This window comes from Nerophis lumbriciformis, linkage group LG03, assembly GCF_033978685.3.
Source record: "Nerophis lumbriciformis linkage group LG03, RoL_Nlum_v2.1, whole genome shotgun sequence".
Classification (NCBI taxonomy): domain Eukaryota; kingdom Metazoa; phylum Chordata; class Actinopteri; order Syngnathiformes; family Syngnathidae; genus Nerophis; species Nerophis lumbriciformis.
In genome coordinates, this window is record NC_084550.2 from 14,727,501 (window position 1) to 14,747,500 (window position 20,000).

At 39.3% G+C, this 20,000-nt stretch overlaps 1 protein-coding gene and 1 long non-coding RNA gene across 3 annotated transcripts in view; one reads left to right on the plus strand and one right to left on the minus strand.

Annotated features, from left to right (window-relative positions):
* The window catches only part of LOC133579739 (solute carrier family 22 member 4-like), a 30,081-nt gene that overhangs the window by 9,879 nt on the left and 202 nt on the right, over positions 1 to 20,000 (minus strand). Inside the window, exons 1-8 of the mRNA XM_061934113.2 lie at positions 19,807 to 20,000; positions 15,128 to 15,310; positions 9,821 to 9,924; positions 6,043 to 6,197; positions 5,800 to 5,971; positions 5,604 to 5,727; positions 5,440 to 5,540; positions 616 to 830 (exon numbers count right to left, since the gene is read on the minus strand). The exon at positions 19,807 to 20,000 is cut by the window's right edge and continues 202 nt beyond it. Of these exons, the coding sequence (XP_061790097.1) occupies positions 616 to 830; positions 5,440 to 5,540; positions 5,604 to 5,727; positions 5,800 to 5,971; positions 6,043 to 6,197; positions 9,821 to 9,924; positions 15,128 to 15,310; positions 19,807 to 20,000 (1,248 nt within the window). The remainder of the gene's footprint in view (positions 1 to 615; positions 831 to 5,439; positions 5,541 to 5,603; positions 5,728 to 5,799; positions 5,972 to 6,042; positions 6,198 to 9,820; positions 9,925 to 15,127; positions 15,311 to 19,806) is intronic.
* The window catches only part of LOC133579775 (uncharacterized), a 67,812-nt gene continuing 55,947 nt past the window's right edge, over positions 8,136 to 20,000 (plus strand). The window contains exons 1-2 of one of the 2 annotated variants that reach the window (XR_009812070.1): positions 8,136 to 8,383; positions 9,818 to 9,952. This is a non-coding gene — a long non-coding RNA (uncharacterized lncRNA). The remainder of the gene's footprint in view (positions 8,384 to 9,817; positions 9,953 to 20,000) is intronic. The other variant, XR_009812064.2, reaches the window with a different exon arrangement.

Sequence of the window (20,000 nt, forward strand, 5' to 3'; positions counted from 1 at the left end):
ATCTGACTGTGATGAAGTCAGTGCCTCACCAGCCATCAACCTCACCGCACGTCACTGATATACAGTATATATATATGTATATATGTGTATATGTATATATATGTATATATATATGTATATGTATATATATATGTGTATATGTATATGTATGTATAATACAGTTCATATATATATTGTTATTGTCTTCAGAGTGTGCATTTTTGACCAAAATGGTAACTTTTGTCAAGGCTAGAACCAATTAATAATGTTTACATTGTTTCTTATGAAGAACTCTGCTTCAATATACAAACTTTCCGGTGTACAAACCATGTTCAGGAAACAATTAAGTTCATAAATGGAGGTTCTGCTGTAAAAAATCATCCAAATCTATCTAAAAAATTTACCCCACACACTAAAAAAAAATCTGAAATGCTAATGTTTCCCTTTGATGAGCAGTGAGAACCCTTTTGTATACGTATTAGTATCAAATTGCCTAAAAAATCCAGTCAAAGATTACTTCTTGTGACAACTTTTTTTGCTGGGTGCATATTTAAAACTTATTTGATTGCAAGCGGTTGACGCTGTATATGTCCGGGGGTAGAATTGCAAAGTATTTGAACTCCGCTCCTGCGTTACCTTCAGGCACCAGCTGCATGACGTACAGCGTTAAGGCGGCGAGCACCAAAGTGCCGATGACGGACAGCCTCCGCGAGACGTAGCGCAGCGCCAGCCAGCTGGAGACGTACGCCGGCAGCTCCACGGCGCCGGAGATGAAGCAGCTGAGGTAGGTGTTGTCGTGGAGCTGCGTGGTGTTGAAGGAGATGCCGTAGTATCCTGCCGACATGGTGAAGCTGGGGACACAGGAAATATACCTTACGCCACCTGCATGGCAACATCTGGCCACTAGGGGGCGTTTTCCCACAACACAATCAGCTGTTACCTATGTGCATGCTTTTCTACTGTGGGAAAACCTGAGATGAATAAACAGAAAGGAGACTAACAGGTATGTCGTACCTGTATAACAGTGTCAGTTGACTGCAATCCAACACTTGGAGGACAACAAAACGTGCGACTGAAGGTCTCAGATGTTCAAAGTCAGACTACAAAACCTTTGAATTATTAGTTTTTTTCTTCTTATTAACTCCCATTAACTCCATTGTTAGCTGACTTTTGCCAGCATTTATTCATTAGTTAGAATGTATTAAAAAAAAGAAAAACATGTGTTCTTGTCTTGCATAAGGATTGTGAATGACAGACACAATTCCAGAAAAAAAGTGCCGTTCCCATTTAATGTGTAGGCCTAAATATTATCTTAATGTATGTTGTGTATTTTACTATAGTCATGTTATTTTGTTTTACAGTATACTACAGTAGATGTTTGATGATAAATGAAAAATGGTAAGAATGTCACACAATATATAATTTACCTTTGAATAATAACCATAATACTATAGTCAGTGTTGGCGTTAACGCATTTTTAATTTTTATTTATTTTTTTACCGCCCGGTTTGCTTGTTTTTGGTTTTTTTTTATTATCGATTATCGCTTTCTGCCGGTGTTTTGTTTTGTTTATATTTGCCGGGTCAAATTATTAATTATTATTAATTATTGGTCGACTTCAAAGTAATGCACTTTCCGGTACAATTTCTTAAATTTTTTGATTCGCGGAAAGTTTTATCGATCATGAACACTGCATTTCCGGTTCTAGGACTCCCGCGTGTTATTGTTTTTGTCATGGCAAGCAATAAACCCAAAAAGCGCAGCTTCAATGAAAAGTGGCTTCAGGAGCCACTTTTCAGCAAATGACTCTCTTATGAAGATGGAAAGATGTTTTGCACGCCATGTAAACAGGCTAAGAAAAAGAACACCTTTACGACCGGGTGCACTGATTTTCAAAGATCCAGCCTCACCAGGCACCAAGAAGCACCCTCCAATTTGGCTCCCTACAGTTCCGCTCTTTGTCGGAATGACGAGGCTGTCGATTTGTTACAACTCTTTATTTATGTTTTCCACAAAGCCAAGCGGACATCCACCATGCTAGTAAAACTCCTGAACATGCTAGTGCTCCCTCTCCTAACTTGCCCACTCACTTACACACGTCACTCACCCCACATACTGCCATACTTAAAAGGGAACACAGTTTATGGCCATCACCAAGCCAGAGATGAAATGCTAGTGCAGGGGTGTCAAACTGAAATACAGAGTGGGCCAAAATTTAAAACTGAACAAAGCCGCGGGCCAAGGTTGAACAAATGAACCTTTTAATAGGGACCCAAACAAGTTTTGCATTGAATATTGAACAAGCAAGGCTTATATAACTTTATAGTGACATGCAAAATCGAGTTTCAAATAATAATAATAATAATTAAAAAATATCAATGGCATATCAAATACAATTTAAATAAAAATGGAATGTCTCTTTTCTATTTGCAGCTTTCTGAGGTAAATATCAACATTAACTTTTTCCACAGGCTAATAAATTTGAAAATAAAATAACAATGAATAAACCAACCATTCAGGACTTTAAACTGCTCAGTTTGCAACACACTGATCTAATCTGATGTGCCCAAGCCAGATACCTGCCATCTTTTCTTGGATGCTAGTTCATTAATGTCGGGGCTCAGGCTTTGAGCTGAGGCAACCTTCATTATTGAACGAAGGTGTTCATCAGTCATTATATCTCGTAGTGCGCCCGGACCACAGTCTTGGGGGCGTGCCTTAAAGGCACTGCATTGAAGGTCCTCTACGAGCTGTCGTCACGTCCGCTTTTCATCCATTCTAACAACGTACCGGCCCAGTCACAAGACATGTGCGGCTTCTGTCTAAACACACACGGGAATGCAACGCATACTTGATCAACAGCGATACAGGTTACACTGAGGGTGCCCGTATAAACAACTTTAACACTGTTAGAAATATACACCACACTGTGAATCCAATATACAATATACACCCCCGCTACCACCAAACCCCCCCACCTTGTAGCGTCCCGGAAGAGTTAGTGCTGCAAAGGGTTCTGGGTATTTGTTCTGTTGTGTTTATGTTGTGTTACGGTGCGGATGTTCTCCCGAAATGTGTTTGTCACTCTTGTTTGGTGTGGGTTCACAGTGTGGCGTATATTTCTAACAAAACTTAAATTTGTTTATACGGGCACCCTCAGTGTAACTTGTATCGCTGTTGATCAAGTATGCGTTGCATTGACTTGTGTGTGCGTACAGAAGCTGCACATATGTGACTGGGCCAGCACATGTTGGACTGAATGAAAAGTGGATGTGACGATTTTCGGGAGGGGCACTGAAATCTGGGACTCTCCCGGGAGGTTTGGCAAGTATGAGAATTAGCAGTAAATGCGGTGTACCGCGGCACCGCCTCCGTGTATAATCGGCGGGCCAGGTCTAGTGTTAATTTGATATTGCCTCAAGGGCCAAGTGAAATTACACGGCGGGCCAGAGTTTGACACCCATATGCTAGAGGCATTGAGTGCCTCTGTATTAAATGACATTGAAACTAACTTGCAGAATTTGTATAAGTTTGTTGGCATTATTTGCCATGAAAGTGTAGCTGTGGCGGTTTTTAAACGACTGATGACAGGTAGGAATAATCAATTGAATTTGTCATATGCATGTATAATAATAATAATAATAATAATGGATTAGATTTCATATCGCGCTTTTCTATTGTTGGATACTCAAAGCGCTCACAGAGAAGTGGGAACCTGTCATTCATTCACACCTGGTGGTGGTAAGCTACATTTGTAGCCACAGCTGCCCTGGGGTAGACCATACTTGCCAACCCTCCCGGATTTTCCGGGAGACTCCCGAAATTCAGCGCCTCTTCCGAAAACCTCCCGGGACAAATTTTCTCCCGAAAATCTCCCGAAATTCAGGCGGAGCTGGAGGCCACGCCCCCTCCAGCTCCATGCGGACCTGAGTGACGTGTTGACAGCCTGTTGTTTGTACATGCATATGTGACCCACCCATAATGTGTCACATTTTTGTGTTGATTTATTTATTTTATTTTGTGGTTTGAATTCGTTTTTGGAGCTGTCATTACACATTTATCAGTATTCACATTGGTCAGTAGGGGGCAGTAGGGCGTTTCTTCCCAATTGAATGCTATCACCTGCAGACCGGAAGTGTCTTGTCATTCTGATGAGCGCGACCAGTCTGTGAACAATTGAAACGTCCTGTGTGCTTTTTCCTCCTGTATAACAGGTTAGTTTAACTCACTGAATAATATTCATGTGATCTTTATAAGTTTAAGTACACATTCTGATGGTGGAGCCTAACTCTAAAGTGTTTGTGAGTTGTAGTTTGTATTTGTGAATGAATCCAGTGCACAGATGCAGTAATCAATACAAAAAGGCGACGTGAGTACGCAATGTTTATATAGGAACTTCTGATCCTAATTCAGACTCCCAAATTAGAGCTCCCGTTTTCTTATTGATTTTATAATGTATATTTGTATAATGTGTGTGTTCTGAAATAGTGACAGAGAATAGAACAAGGATGGACAATTCAACCCTTAACTCAACAATGAGTGTTATGTGTGTGTATATGTGTAAATAAATGAACACTGAAATTCAAGTATTTATTTTATTTATGTATATATATATATATATATATATATATATATATATATATATATATATATATATATATATATATATATATCTTAACCACGCCCCCCCAACCACGCCCCCCGCCCCCCACCTCCCGAAATCGGAGGTCTCAAGGTTGGCAAGTATGGGGTAGACTGACGTAACCGAGGCTACCAGTTTGCGCCTACGGCCCCTCTGACCACCACCTATCATTCATTCATCATTCATTCATTCACCAGTGTGAGCGGCACCGGGGGCAAGGGTGAAGTGTCCTGCCCAAGAACACAACGGCAGCGATTTGGATGTCAAGAGGCAGGGAGCGAACCTGCAACCCTCATGTTTCTGGCACGGCCGCTCCACCCACTACGCCATACCGCCCCGGTATGTATGCCTGGCACACACCATTATCAACATTTCATGACCCAAGCAAAAAACTTTTTGCACTTTTATACTGAAGTAAATACACCTACAACTTGTTACATGAAAATATAGAAATAAATACCAGTCGCGGTAAAGTTTAGATCCATGAAGGAAAGAAGAAAGTGAATGAATGTTTATAACTGAATACATTTACATATGCATAAAAAAATTATTTTCTTTGGTATCATTTTTTTAATGAATTAAGTAATGTTTTTGACAACCTTTTTCCAAAAACACAATATAGAATGTGCGATATAACAGGATAATGCATACATTTATAATTTATTTTCAAAACGCTTACAAAAAAGTGGGACCCAAAAAATGTACTGTGGAAACCCCATTTTTATGACTTGATGGGGTAATTTTTGAAAATTCCTAGCGCCAACACTGATAGTAATAGTAGGATGCCGTCATTTGGACTTTAAAGTTGGTGTACTCACGCCACGTAGCAGAGAATGACCGTCATGAAAGCAATGTTGCTGTTCCTGACCAGGTCCAAGATGCTGTGTGGCTCTTTGGGGTCCGTCTTGGCCTTGGCCACCTGATAAACCGGAAGCGGGTGTGACTACTTGCTGGATTATACCAGGAATTGAGGTCTACTTACATAGTCTTCGAAGATGACACCTGGGGCCTGAACCTTGTTGATTTTGGCCGCCCTCCTTATGATGGCCTCCGCCTCTTCGACCCGGTCCTGGCAGAGAAGCCACCGAGGAGACTCCGGGATGAACCTGCACGGGAGGGTGAAACGGAAGCTGTGGCCGACCTCTGAAAGCGCGGAAGCTCATAAATGATTCACTCACCACCAGAAAGGGAAGAAGGCCAGACAGGGCACGGACAGCACCAGCAGGAGAGTTTTCCAGTCCCTCACAAAGTAGGCACAAAGCGGCAGCAGCATGTAGCCTACGGCGAATCCGGAGCAAGTTCCCAACGACGAATACAGCAGGCGAACGTTGCCTGTTAAGATCTCTGCTCCTGCACACACACATCCCGCGTGGAACATAAAAATGACGGTAAAAAAACATGGAGACAAAGGTGCACGGTACCTAGGACCAGAGCGGCCATATAGTTGGACATCTGTCCCAAACCGTTGATGACCAGGAGGACGGTGAACATCACCCAAGACACGGAAAAGACTTGAATGAAGGTGAAGATGGTCTGGAGAGCCAAAGTGATGAAGAGGATGGGTTTCCTTCCGCATCTGCAGCACAAAAGATTCTTTACTGCGGAACAGGGGTGTCAAATTATTTTCATTGAGGGCCTCATTGCAATTATGGCTGCCAACAGTTACATGTATTTGCCTCTGCATTTGATTATTAAGATTTTTTTACATACACCAGGGGTGTCAAACTCATTTTAGATCGGATGCCACGTGGAGAAAAATCTACTCCCAAATGGGCCGAACTGGTGAAATCGCGGCACGATAACTTAAAAATAAAGACAACTTCCGATTGTTTTCTTTGTTTAAAATTAGAGATGTGCCGATAAATGCCTTAAAATGTAATATCGGAAATTATCGGTATCGGTTTTTTTATTATCAGTATCGGGGTTTTTTTGGGTTTTTTTTGTTTTTATTAAATCAACATAAACACAAGATACACTTACAATTAGTGCACCAACCCAAAAAAACTCCCTCCCCCATTTACACTCATTCACACAAAAGGGTTGTTTCCTTCTGTTATTAATATTCTGGTTCCTACATTATATATCAATATATATCAATACAGTCTGCAAGGGATACAGTCCGTAAGCACACATGATTGTGCGTGCTGCTGGTCCACTAATAGTACTAACCTTTAACAGTTAATTTTACTCATTTTCATTAATTACTAGTTTCTATGTAACTGTTTTTATATTGTTTTACTTTCTTTTTTATTCAAGAAAATGTTTTTAATTTATTTATCTTATTTTATTTTATTAATTTAAAAAAAAAATACCTGGTTGTCCTAATTAGGCATAATAATGTGTTAAATCCACGACTGTATATATATCGGTATCGGTTGATATCGGTATCGGTAATTAAAGAGTTGGACAATATCGGAATATCGGCTATCATTACCATTATCGGACATCCCTATTTAAAATAGAACAAGCACATTCTGAAAAAGTACAAATCATAATGATGTTGGGGTTTTTTGACACTACATGTTGCGGTTAATAGTATTCTATATTTATTTGTCATTATTTATATTTTCTGACTAAATTATGTGATAATGTTCATCAGTCAACTCATTGGTGTTAATTTTCCATCCATCAAGATAAAAAAAATTATATCCAAATCAAATTACAGGATGTTATTTATTTAGTTTGCTTATTTTCCTCGACTGATGTACTAACATCATGTGGGTTTTTTTGTACATATGTACTGTATTTTCCACACTATAAGGCGCACATAAAAAAATCAAATTTTCTCAAAAGATGACTGTGCGCCTTATAATCCCGTGCGCTTTATATATGGACCAATATTGAGCCACAATAGGTCTTGCAACCTCAGCCTCTACTGTAGCGTCTATTCTATGCGCCTTATAATGCGGTGCGCCTTATATATGAACAAAGTTGTAAAATAAGCCATACATTGAAGTTGCGCCTTATAATCCGGTGCGCCTTATAGTGCGGGAAATACGGTAGTATCATCTACTAAGATACAAATAATTGCTATTGCGACATCCAGTGGACATATTTAGAACAGCAGTTTCTTTCATTCAAATGGTTAATTTTTATACTTAGCAAACTCATCTCGCGGGCCAGATAAAACCTGTCCGCGGGCCTTATCCGGCCCTCGGGCCGTACGTTTGACACCCCTGACATACACTGTAAAAGAACTGGCAACTCAGACGCCACAATTTTACAGTAAAACATACAATGTTTTTTTTTACAACGTTACATACGGTAAATGGAAAAACAGTACTGCTTAATCGCCAGAATTTTACTGTAAAATTAACAATGTTTTTTACAGCATATTAATGTAAATAGAAGAGAAATCGACCACTGTTTTTTTGGATAGATTTTACGGTAAAAGAGTGGTAATTTAGTCGACAGCATTTTACCGTAAAAAAAACATTAATATGCTGAAGAAATCACCGTAAATTTTACCGTACAATCTATATTATTTTTGTGTACAATTTGATGGATGGATGTCAGGCCGTGCCTTATTTGGAGTTTGTTAGTGTTTTTTCCATGTTTAATGTTGAGTTCCTGTCCTGCACACTTATTTTGTAATTCCACTTCCTTTTTCGAGTGTCCTGCAGCAGCTTTATTTTGTCTCCCAGCGCACCTGTTTTGAGTTTAGTCGTACTATTTAAGTCCAGCTGGCGCTGCGGTCTTTGTTGGGAGATTGTTATCTGTATGGATGCTGTTGAACGCTGTTCCCTTTTCTGAGGTTTCCAAGTAAGTGTTTCTGCAGAGTCCTAGGTTTTTGTGCGTTTTCTTATTGTTTGACATGTGCCTTTGTGTTTTTGTCTTTGTTTGTATTAAATATCTCATACCTGCACACTGTCTCCTGCTATCTTCTGCATCTTGAATCACAATCTTTGGTATCATGCGTCACAGATAATTTGCTTTGAAATCATAAGTCATGCAGATACTTAAGTATTTATTTTTATTTTGACAAAGAAAAGTGTCTATGTATTATATTTGTTGCAATATTGGATAATATCAATGTTTGAAAGGTATGCAATTTCATGCAGTATGTTTTTTTTTGTTTTTTTTACTGTCAAAGTGGGAAGACCGAATACATTTAGGAAGAAAAAATAAGGTACTTTTATTATATTCCAGTTGTTTGAGTCATATCAAATGATGTGGCGTGCCAGATCTGGCCCCCACGCCTAGAGTTTGACACATGCTATAGAAATATTTTGCATGTACAGTATAAACTTTATACTGTATTTGCAAAAAATATTTTTATTTACTTAACTAGATAGAACAAAGGTGTCCAAAATGTGGCCCCGGGACCATTTGCAGCACACAGCTATTTTTTTACGAAAAAATTATTTATAAAAAAAAAAACAGATAAAAGAGCAAACAGGTGGCATGTAGCGATAAAAAGTTGAAACGTTGTCTCTAATACCACAAAGCTGCCATGCAGGTGTTTTTTTTTTCTTTCTTTAAAGCTGCCATTGATCAAAAATAATAATGAATCAAAATCCATGTTCTAAATTATTGCCCTATTCAAGGCTGGCATATTTTGTGATTTTGCCATAAAAAAACAGGGTAGACAAAATAAACAAAACTTTATATTGACAGATATGAAGTTTATCTAGTGATTTAAACATGGGGAAAAAAATTATATATGACTATTTAATATTTCTATGACTGAGATCCTTCCAAGTCCCTAAGACTATATTTTGAGGGAACCCTAAAGTTTAAAAATATTCCTATATATTGGTTTTGAAAATTAAAAATATCGATATAGCCCCTACAAGCTTTGATTTTTCAGTGCGCAGAATGACTGCCGATGGAATACAAATATCTGAAAATCTGTTCACTTTGGTATTTTGTTTAAATGTAAAAATGTTATATATTAATGTAATCATATGTATTTATACGAATACAACTCCCGCTAGATACAGTAGATTTATATTTTTACTACGCCGTGAAACACACATTTCATTGTAATTACTTATTTATCCTAATTACCTAATTAGTCCTAACAGTGCAATCATGTAATCCTCAAATTATTCAATAAATCAACCTGCGTAACAACAGAGCCGGACTCGGGATAGAGCCCTGGGGTACTCTATTCTTGGAGAATATATGGTGTATTTGGATACTACGTAGTGTAAATCATGTACAGTAGTTGGTAAAACAGTGAAATGTTTGCAGCACTTGTCTGAGAGCTGTCCAGCGAAGAAGGATCCGATCAGGATGCCCACAAAAAAGATGGTGGTGGTGAACGGCTTCTTCCACTGTTGGTCGCACACCAGGTCGAACTGAAAGATGGACATAATCCAAGGTGAGGTGCGTAGTTTGAAAACGATAATACATATAAAAGGGATCCTATGGTGAATTGAGTCTTTTCTTATTTAGACTTAGCGCTTATTTGGACATTAGGCAAGTGTAACGGAGTCCATCCCATGTGAACTGTATTTTCTGGACCATAGGGCGCACCGGATTATAAGGCGCAGTGCCGATGAGCGGGTCTATTCAGGTCTTTTTTCATACAAAAGGCGCACCGGATTATAAGGCGCATTAAAGGAGTCATGATTTTTTTTTCTAAATTTAAAACATTTCCTTGTGGTCTACGTGACATGTAATGGTGGTTACTACAGTAGCGGACTTGCGCAAATTTTCAGGACTTATGCAGATCTCAAATACACATCAGCAGGTACCAGAAGGTAAGAATAGTTGGTTTTGCATAATATTGTGATAATGTCTGCTAATGGGTGCCATTTAGCGGTTCTTATACACACACACCATAGTAATCTCTGACTACGGTAGCCGTAATGGGCCGACAATCCATCAAGCTGTGCGGCTTCAAAGTCATACTAAAACATTTTGACAGATTTTTGAGTGCCGTGTGTGACGTTCTTCATTTTCAATGGAACATTTAAAGTTTTGGTTTTGTTTACTGGCGTCATATTGCAGTCTACACATATCTCTTATGTGTGACTGCCATCTACTGGTCACACTTATCATTACACCATGTGCCAAATAAAATTGCTTTGAGGTCGGTAAGCACAACCAGAATTATTACGTACATTAGGCGCACTGTCGATTTTTGAGAAAATGAAACAATTTTAAGTGCGCCTTATAGTCCGAAAAATATAGTATCTTACTAAAAAAAACACAATTACTAAATTGGTGCCGTGACCCGGATTAGTAAGAGGTTTGGGGGGTGAGTGTAATGGAGGCCAGCCAGTGTGGTTCGGCCATGTGTACGTTGGTAAACCTCACTCGCTGACAACCCGATAGCAATGCTGGCTATGGGGATTTTAGCTCGGTAGTCACCACACTCTCCTCTCATGCCAACGACCTGGGTTTGTGCCCCGGGTGGAACACGTAGGAAAAGCACAATTACTAAAGTGGTGCCGTGACACGGATTAGTGAGATGTTTAAGGTGGTGAGTATAACGAAGGCTTGGCCATGTGTACGTTGGTAAACCTCACTCCCTGACAACCTCACTGGCAGTGCTGGCTATCGGGCTTTTAGTTTGGTAGTCAGCACACTCGTCTCTCATGCCAGCAACCTTGGTGCGGGCCCCGAGTGGAACAAGTAGGAAAAACACAACCACTACAGTGGTGCTGTGACCCGGATTAGAGAGAGGTTTAGGGGGAAGAGTGTAGCGAAGCCAAGCAGTGCTGACTATCAGGTTGGCAGCCCGATCTTTTAGCTCGGTAGTCAGCATGCTTGCCTCTCATGCCGGCGACCTGGGTTTGTGCCACAGGCGGTACGGTAGGAAAAACAGTCGAAAGAGAGTGCACAGCCGCTACACAAGCTCTTATCCAGAGGGGGAGAAGCTCCATTCCAAGCAATGAGAAAATGTACAAAAGGTCGGATAAAGTATTATTTTCATCTAAAGGTGGCATGTGCATAACACTGACGTGCGACATACAGTGACATAAATGCTGCTAAATGCAGCTATTTTATGCCGAGTCTGAATCTATCAGTGTGGAGGTGTACCTAATGTTGTGGCCGGGTGAATCTATATCATCTTTATGAAGTTTATTTTCGACGGTGTCTGCGGAAAAAATATTGGTGGCAACTTTTCAAGATATGTTTAAATAGTGTACGTTTTGAAAGGATAAATGATTAACCTTTTTGCGAGGACAGGGCGTGATTTCATTTGCAATCTGGGAGCGCCTCCAGAATCAAACAGCTGGCAGACAGACTCAAAAAACCGGTTGTAGAAGTGACTGTGTAGCAAAAGGTACAGCAAAGCATTTCCAATACATATTATCTAGAACAGTGTTTCTTAACTGTAGGACCCATTGGGCTGTGAGCGCCCCCTTGAGAGCCGCCAAAACATTTGTTTCTCAGCCGTGGTCCATATGGGCCGCAGCGGTACATAGTTGTAATACACTTTTCCACCGCTTGAGGCAGTAATGACAATATCAAACAAACAGAAGAAGTCTGGCGCTAAAGTCAGAAGTTTAAGTGTAAAAATTATGACTAAAAAGCGGTGATGCACTTAAATTTTTTATAGTTTATTTAAAAAACTCTTAGCATTTTTTTAAAGAATTATTTTAGTTAGAATGTATTTATTGTAACACGGCATAACTGTATGTAAACATATTTTCACCAGTATCTTCTTTTGCAGTACATTTGATTAGTATTTATTTTGTAATCAACCTGACCTAAGCCTTGATTATGATTAATACATGCTTACATATTGTTAGTAAGATTTATCCTATTAAACCAGGGGTCGGCAACCCAAAATGTTGAAAGAGCCATATTGGACCAAAAATACCAAAAACAAAATCTGTCTGGAGCGGCAAAAAATTACCGTATTTTCCGGAGCATAAGTCGCACTGGAGTATAAGTCGCATTTTTTGGGGGAAATGTATTTGATAAAACCCAACACCAAGAATAGACATTTGAAAGGCAATTTAAAATAAATAAAGAATAGTGAACAACAGGCTGAATAAGTGTACGTTATATGAGGCATAAATAACCAACTGAGAACGTGCCTGGTATGTTAACGTAACATATTATGGTAAGAGTCATTCAAATAACTAACATATAGAACATGCTATACGTTTACCAAACAATCTGTCACTCCTGATCGCTAAATCCCATGAAATCTTATAAGTCTAGTCTCTTACGTGAATGAGCTAAATAATATTTGATGTTTTACGGTAATGTGTTAATTTCACACAAGTCGCACTCCCGGCCAAACTATGAAAAAAACTGTGATTTATAGTCCGAAAAATACGGTAAGTGTTATAATGAAGACAACACATGATGTAAGTGTCTATATTAGCTATATCAGCCTACTATCAAAGGCTGACCCAACTCTTCGTTGACAGAAATTTTGTATTTTAATTTGTATTCTACACATTTTTGCAACATTGGAAATCATTTTTAAAACTGAGGCTTCTCACAGGATGAGAACTTCTGGAAATGACTGGCTCAGAATGGCCAAAGTTATAGATGTGTGTGTCCAAGTTAAAGATAACTGCAGGCTGTCTTCTTCTAATAGATTTATTACGATCTTTGCGAGCTGGGTAACGTTTGCTGTGGTCTGGAACAACATGGCACACAAACAACTATCAGAAATGCAGCCAATAATACATACAGATAACGTGTCATGAGACATGCAAATATAAATTAAATACACAGAGGACATAAGTAAAATAAATGAACTCAAATATACCTACATACGAGGCATAATGATGCAATATGTACATACAGATAGCCTAAATAGCGTGTTTGCATCGATTAGCTTGCTGTCATTCACTGACCAAAAATGCCTGATTAGCACTCCAACAAGTCAATAACACCAACAAAGCTCACCTTTGCGCATTCACGCACAGAATAAAAAGTTTGGTGGACAAAATGAGACAAAGGAGTGGCATAAAACACCTCTTTCCGTGGCAGCATCGGCGAAAGTAAACAAACTGCGATGAGTTCAAGGATCGCTGAAATTAGTGGGACAAAACGGCGCTCGCCAAATCCTCATCAGTGAAGCATGTTTTATAAACGATGGGATTTCAAACAATTAGGAAGGTTTGTGTCATGTTTGTCCTCTTACAGAAACCACATTAAAACAATTTTATTTTATTTTTTTTTTTATAAATCTTTTTCCAATTTCACACACCTTCGAAAAAGCTCCAGGGAGCCACTAGGGCGGCGCTAAAGAGCTGACCCCCGCGTTAAACTTTAAGTAGGTTAGATATAATTATTAGAGATGTCCGATAATGGCTTTTTTGCCGATATCCAATATTCCGATATTGTCCAACTCTTAATTACCGATTCCGATATCAACCGATACCGATATATACAGTCGTGGTATTAACACATTGTTATGCCTAATTGTGTTGTGATGCCCCACTGGATGCATTAAACAATGTAACAAGGTTTTCCAAAATAAATCAACTCAAGTTATGGAAAAGAATGCCAACATGGCACTGCCATATTTATTATTGAAGTCACAAAGTGCATTTTTTTTTTTTTCATGCCTCAAAACAGCAGCTTGGAATTTGGGACACGCTCTCCCTGAGAGAGCATGAGGAGGTTGAGGTGGGCGGGTTTGGGGGGGCGGGGTTTATGGTTAGGGGGCAGTAGGGGGTATATATTGTAGCGTCCCGGAAGAGTTAGTGCTGCAAGGGGTTCTGGGTATTTGTTCTGTTGTGTTTATGTTGTGTTACGGTGCGGATGTTCTCCCGAAATGTGTTTGTCATTCTTGTTTGGTGTGGGTTCACAGTGTGGCGCATATTTGTAACCGTGTTAAACTTGTTTATACGGCCACTCTGTGTGACCTGTATGGCTGTTGACCATTCACTTATGTGTGTAAAAGTCGGAGATATTATGTGATTGGGCCGGCACACAAAGGCAGTGCCTTTAAGGTTTATTGGCGCTCTGTACTTCTCCCTATGTCCGTGTACACAGCGGCGTTTTAAAAAGTCATAAATTTTACTTTTTGAAACCGATACCGATCATTTTGAAACCGATACCGATAATTTCCGATATTACATTTTAAAGCATTTATTGGCTGATATTATCGGACATCTCTAATAATTATTGAATAGGATTAAAATCAAGAGTAAGATGACTAATTTGTGTTAATATTTGAATTGGCCCTGGGCCCCTCTAGTGAAAAAGTTAGGCCCCGAGGTCCAAAAGGTTAAGAACACCTGATCTAGACCGCAAGGATGTGTTTTTAATGTAGATTCAAGTCATCATAGGTCCTCTTTCACACTGTTTTTTTTATGGTATGGCCGTTTAATGAGCAACAGATGCCACGTTTTCTGGCGAGTCTATCAAGCTGGACACCAAAAATATTCACAGTTGAGCTCATACGTGATTTAATTTTGGTAGCAATAAGATAAAACAAATAGAAGCAGTGCATCTTTTTAGGAGCTGTTAAAAAAAACAACATAGCTGACCCCTTAGCCTCCGTACTCCTTACCAATCAGCCTTGGACCCAGGACCGGCTTTACTTGTTTTGTAAAAGTTGGGGGAGGGACCCCTCACCTCAGTGACGATGGTGGACTGGTAGATGTCCTTGCTATAGATCCAGCCGTCCTTACACGTCTCCTCCTCCAGGGTGGTGAGGTTTACGTCCTGATCCGGACTGTATCCCAGATCCGAAAGGTTCCGGACCACATCCAGGCGGTACCGGCTGCAGCTGCTGCGCTGCGGCTTGCCGTCGACCACCTGCGTGCCACACAGAGACTAAGTTAGCATGCAAAGAGGTGTTTTATGCCACTCCTTTGTCTCATTTTGTCCACCAAACTTTTTATTCTGTGCGTGAAAACGCAAAGGTGAGTTTTGTTGGTGTTATTGAATTGTTGGAGTGCTAATCAGGCATGCATAGTATATAGTTGACTAGACATGCAGAAACATCACTTTGAGCCTAGAGTAGTGTTTCCTAACCATAGGGCTGGGACCCAATGTTTCTCAGCTGTGGTCCCTATGGGTACTCAGTTGTAATACCCTTTTCTACCACTTGTAACAGTAACTAGATGAGGAAGTTCCTGAAGGATGTATGCCAACTTCTCTTATGTCATCATGCTAATGTTAGCATGCTAACATTTTATAGTATGTTTAAACCTAAAAATCATGGATTGTGATACTCTGCGTCATCTTAGAAGTATGCTAATGTATGTTATATTAGCATGCTAATGTTTTATGATAGCTAATTGTTTAAACCTAAAAACCATGGTTTTGGATACTTGGCTCCATCTTAGAAGTATGCCACCTTCTCTTATGTCGTCATGCTAATGCTAGCATGCTAACATTTTAACCTAGCTTTTAGCAAGTTTTGTATGTTTAAACCTAAATATCATGGATTTTGATACTGGGCACCATCTTAGAACTATGCCAACTTGTCTAATGCCATCATGCTAATGTTAGCATGCTAACATTTTAACCCGGCATTTTAGCTAATTTTGTATGTTTTATACCTAAAAATAATAGATTTTGATACTTAGGGCCATCTTAGAAGTATGCCAACTTGTCTTATGCCATCATGCTAACATTTTAACCCGCTTTTTAGCTAATTTTGTATGTTTTATACCTAAAAATCATGGATTTTGATACTTAGGGCCATCTTAGAAGTATGCCAACGTTTTTTATATTAGGTTAATATTAGCATGCTTATGTTTTATGCTGGATTTTGAGCTAATTATATATGTTAAAACCTAACATTAATGGATTTTGACACTTGGCGCCATCTTAGAAGTACACTAACTTTTATTATGTCTTCATGCTAAAGTTTTATGCTAGCTTTTTAGCTAATTGTTTAAACCCAAAAACCATGGTTTTGGATACTTGGCTCCATCTTAGAAGTATGCCACCTTCTCTTATGTTGTCATACTACTGTTAGCATTCTAACATTTAACTTAGTTTTTAGCAAATTGTGTATGTTTAAACCTAAAAATCATGGATTTTGATACTTGGCACCATCTTAGAAGTATGCCAACTTGTCTAAAGCCATCATGCTAATGTTAGCATGCTAACATTTTAATCCGTTTTTTAGCTAATTTTGTATGTTCTATATCTAAAAATCATGTATTTTGATACCTAAGGCCATCTTAGAAGTATGCCAACTTGTCTTATTAGTAGGCTAATGTTAGCATGCTTATGTTTTATGCTAGATTTTGAGCTAATTATAATAAGTTAAAGTACCAATGATTGTCTCACACACACACTAGGTGTGGCGAAATTATTCTCTGCATTTGACCCATCACCCTTGATCACCCCCTGGGGGGTGAGGGCAGCAGTGAGCAGCAGTGATGGCCGCGCCCGGGAATCATTTTTGGTGATTTAACCCCCAATTCCAACCCTTGATGCTGAGGGTTGGAATTTATGTTTAAACCTAAAAGTAATTGATTTTGATACTTGGCGCCATCTTAGAAGTACACTAACTTGTCTTATGTCTTCATGCTAATGTTTTATGCTAGCTTTTTAGCCAATTTTGTATGTTTAAACTTTAGAAATTATAGATTTTGATACTTTGCGCCATCTTAGAAATACGCTAACTTGTATATCAGCATGATAACGTTAGCATCACGTACACCGGCACCATCTAATGAGATCCAGTCTGCTTTTACAAACAAGGCTCAGTTTTTGTTTATTATTAGGATTTTACTTTATAGTGTGACTGCACCACATCCGTTTTTTAAATGTTTTGGCTAAAATAACTACAAAAGTACACTTCATTTATTAACGGTGTTACAAAAAATATCAGTTAGAATAATACATAATGTTGGATATAGAGAACATACAAACCATTTATTCATTGAAACAAAAATTCTGAAATTCCACGACATAGTGAATTTGCAAACAGCTAAAATTATACACAAAGCAAACTACAATCTGCTACCCAAGAATATACAACAATTCTCAACAAAAGAGGAGAAATATAATCTTAGAGAAAAATGTAATTTAAAACATTTGTACGCACGTACAACACTTAAGACCTTCAGTATGTGGAATTAAATTATGGAATGGGTTAAGCAAAGAAACTTACAGTGTTTACAAAGTACAAAAACGAAGAATCATGATAATTAAATGGGTACTTGTATAGCGCTTTTCTACCTTCAAGGTACTCAAAGCGCTTTTGACAGTATTTCCACATTCACCCATTCACACACTGATGGCGAGAGCTGCCATGCAAGGCGCTAACCAGCAGCCATCAGGAGCAAGGGTGAAGTGTCTTGCCCAAGGACACAACGGATGTGACTAGGATGGTAGAAGGTGGGGATTGAACCCCAGTAACCAGCAACCCTCCGATTGCTGGCACGGTCACTCTACCAACTTCGCCACGCCGTCCTAAACATTCTGAATGTATTTCATCCAAACATTCATTTTCAAGATAATCTTACTCATCTCGCCATATGAAATATAACTTACTCCACCAATTATTTATTTATTTGTTATTGTTATTACTTATGGAGTATATTGTGACTAAATTGAGAACAGGAAGTGAACAAAAGTTTTAGCAACTGCTATGTAAAGGAAAAGGGAGTAGGATTAAATTAGCTCTGCTTCTTCCTACTCCTTTTCGAACATGTTGAATAGAGAAACTGGAAATGGTGATGTATCATGTATTCATGCATGTTGGAAATAAACTCAAACTAAAAAAAAAAAAAAAATTAGCTATGTGAGAGGGCCAAACTATTTTGGCATCATGCGGCAAACTAAATCTATAATTTATAACAGCATTATTTCTTCTTGGGCTGAACATCTTTGTAGCATCAAAAACAAACAGGAAATCATTCCCATATGTCTTTTCTTTCTTCCTTTCTTTAGTTTATTTCAAACATGAACACACTTACAGTATAATACATCACACAATGTCATATCATTTCACTTTACATCATGTCTGAAAAGGAGTAGGAAGAAGCAAAGCTTGTTTAATCCTACCCATTTCCCACTTCAGAGCGTTTACAAATATATAGAATAATTTACTGACCTTTTTATATTGATTGAGACTTTTATTAGTATATTGCACAGTGAAGTACATATTACGTACAATTGACCACTAAATGGTAACACCCGAATAAGTTTTTCAACTTGTTTAAGTCGGGGTCCACTGATTGATTCATGATACAGATATATACTATATATACTATAGTAAAATAACATCTGTGAATTAGTATACACAACAGTTTTGTAATATTTAATTAATTAATTCAGTCATTATTAACTTTAACCTTAGAGATAGGGTGAGAAGCTCTGCCATCCGGGAGGAGCTCAAAGTAAAGCCGCTGCTCCTCCACATCGAGAGGAGCCAGATGAGGTGGCTCGGGCATCTGGTCAGGATGCCACCCGAACGCCTCCCTAGGGAGGTGTTTAGGGCACGTCCGACCGGTAGGAGGCCGCGGGGAAGACCCAGGACACGTTGGGAAGACTATGTCTCCCGGCTGGCCTGGGAACGCCTCGGGGTCCCACAGGAAGAGCTGGACGAAGTGGCTGGGGAGAGGGAAGTCTGGGCTTCCCTGCTAGGGCTGCTGCCCCCGCGACCCGACCTCGGATAAGCGGAAGAAGATGGATGGATGGAGTCATTATTAACATACTGAGATGAAGAATATCTTATTTTCAATAAGGTTGAAAGTATTTCTCATAATTGTCCTTATAAATGTTGTTTTGTATCCAGGGAGCGCTGTTTTGGCGACATTAGGTTATGAAGCAGATTTAAACTTGGATTCATGTTTTAGGACAACGAGTCTCCTGTTTATCCCCCCTGCCTTGTGTCTGTTATGCAAAACCAAAGGATCGCCCTGGGCGCGTAACTCTGAGCTAAATTCCGTTTAAAAACGGGCATGTTTACGATTAATCTGATAAACATGCTGAAACACACCGGTGGGCTTGTTTCTTTGTAAATGTATAAGCGTTGCGTTGAATTCGGGGGAAATCGGCGGTGTGTTTGGGGCGTTTTTAGAGGAAGAAACCGGACTTTCTGGGGGGGGAAGGAAACATGTTTGATTAGTTCCCGGAAGCGGCACTTTTTTTATTTTTTTAAATTAATTAATTCATTTTTTGGGGGAAGGGTGTTGACGGTGAAGACGTTTTTTATATTTTTTATTTTATAATTTTTTTTAATTTAACAACAAACATTAAAAATTCACACAAAAGTCAAGGCGGGCGGAAGTGGCCACTTCATTACTGACGATTTGTGGCTTGTCGGTTGGTTCATTTGGACTCACCCGGACCGGGATGATGGCGCCTCGCCAGTCCTCGGTGAGGTTGACGTCCGGAACCCGGCAGTGGTGACTCGGCGTGTCCGCCAGGAAGATCAGCGTGAAGGCGCCGAAGCCGTTGGGCACGATGCTGATGCATAGCAGGAAGAAAACAATCTGCTGGAAACGTCCGAACTGTCCCAGAAAGGCGATGCATTGTG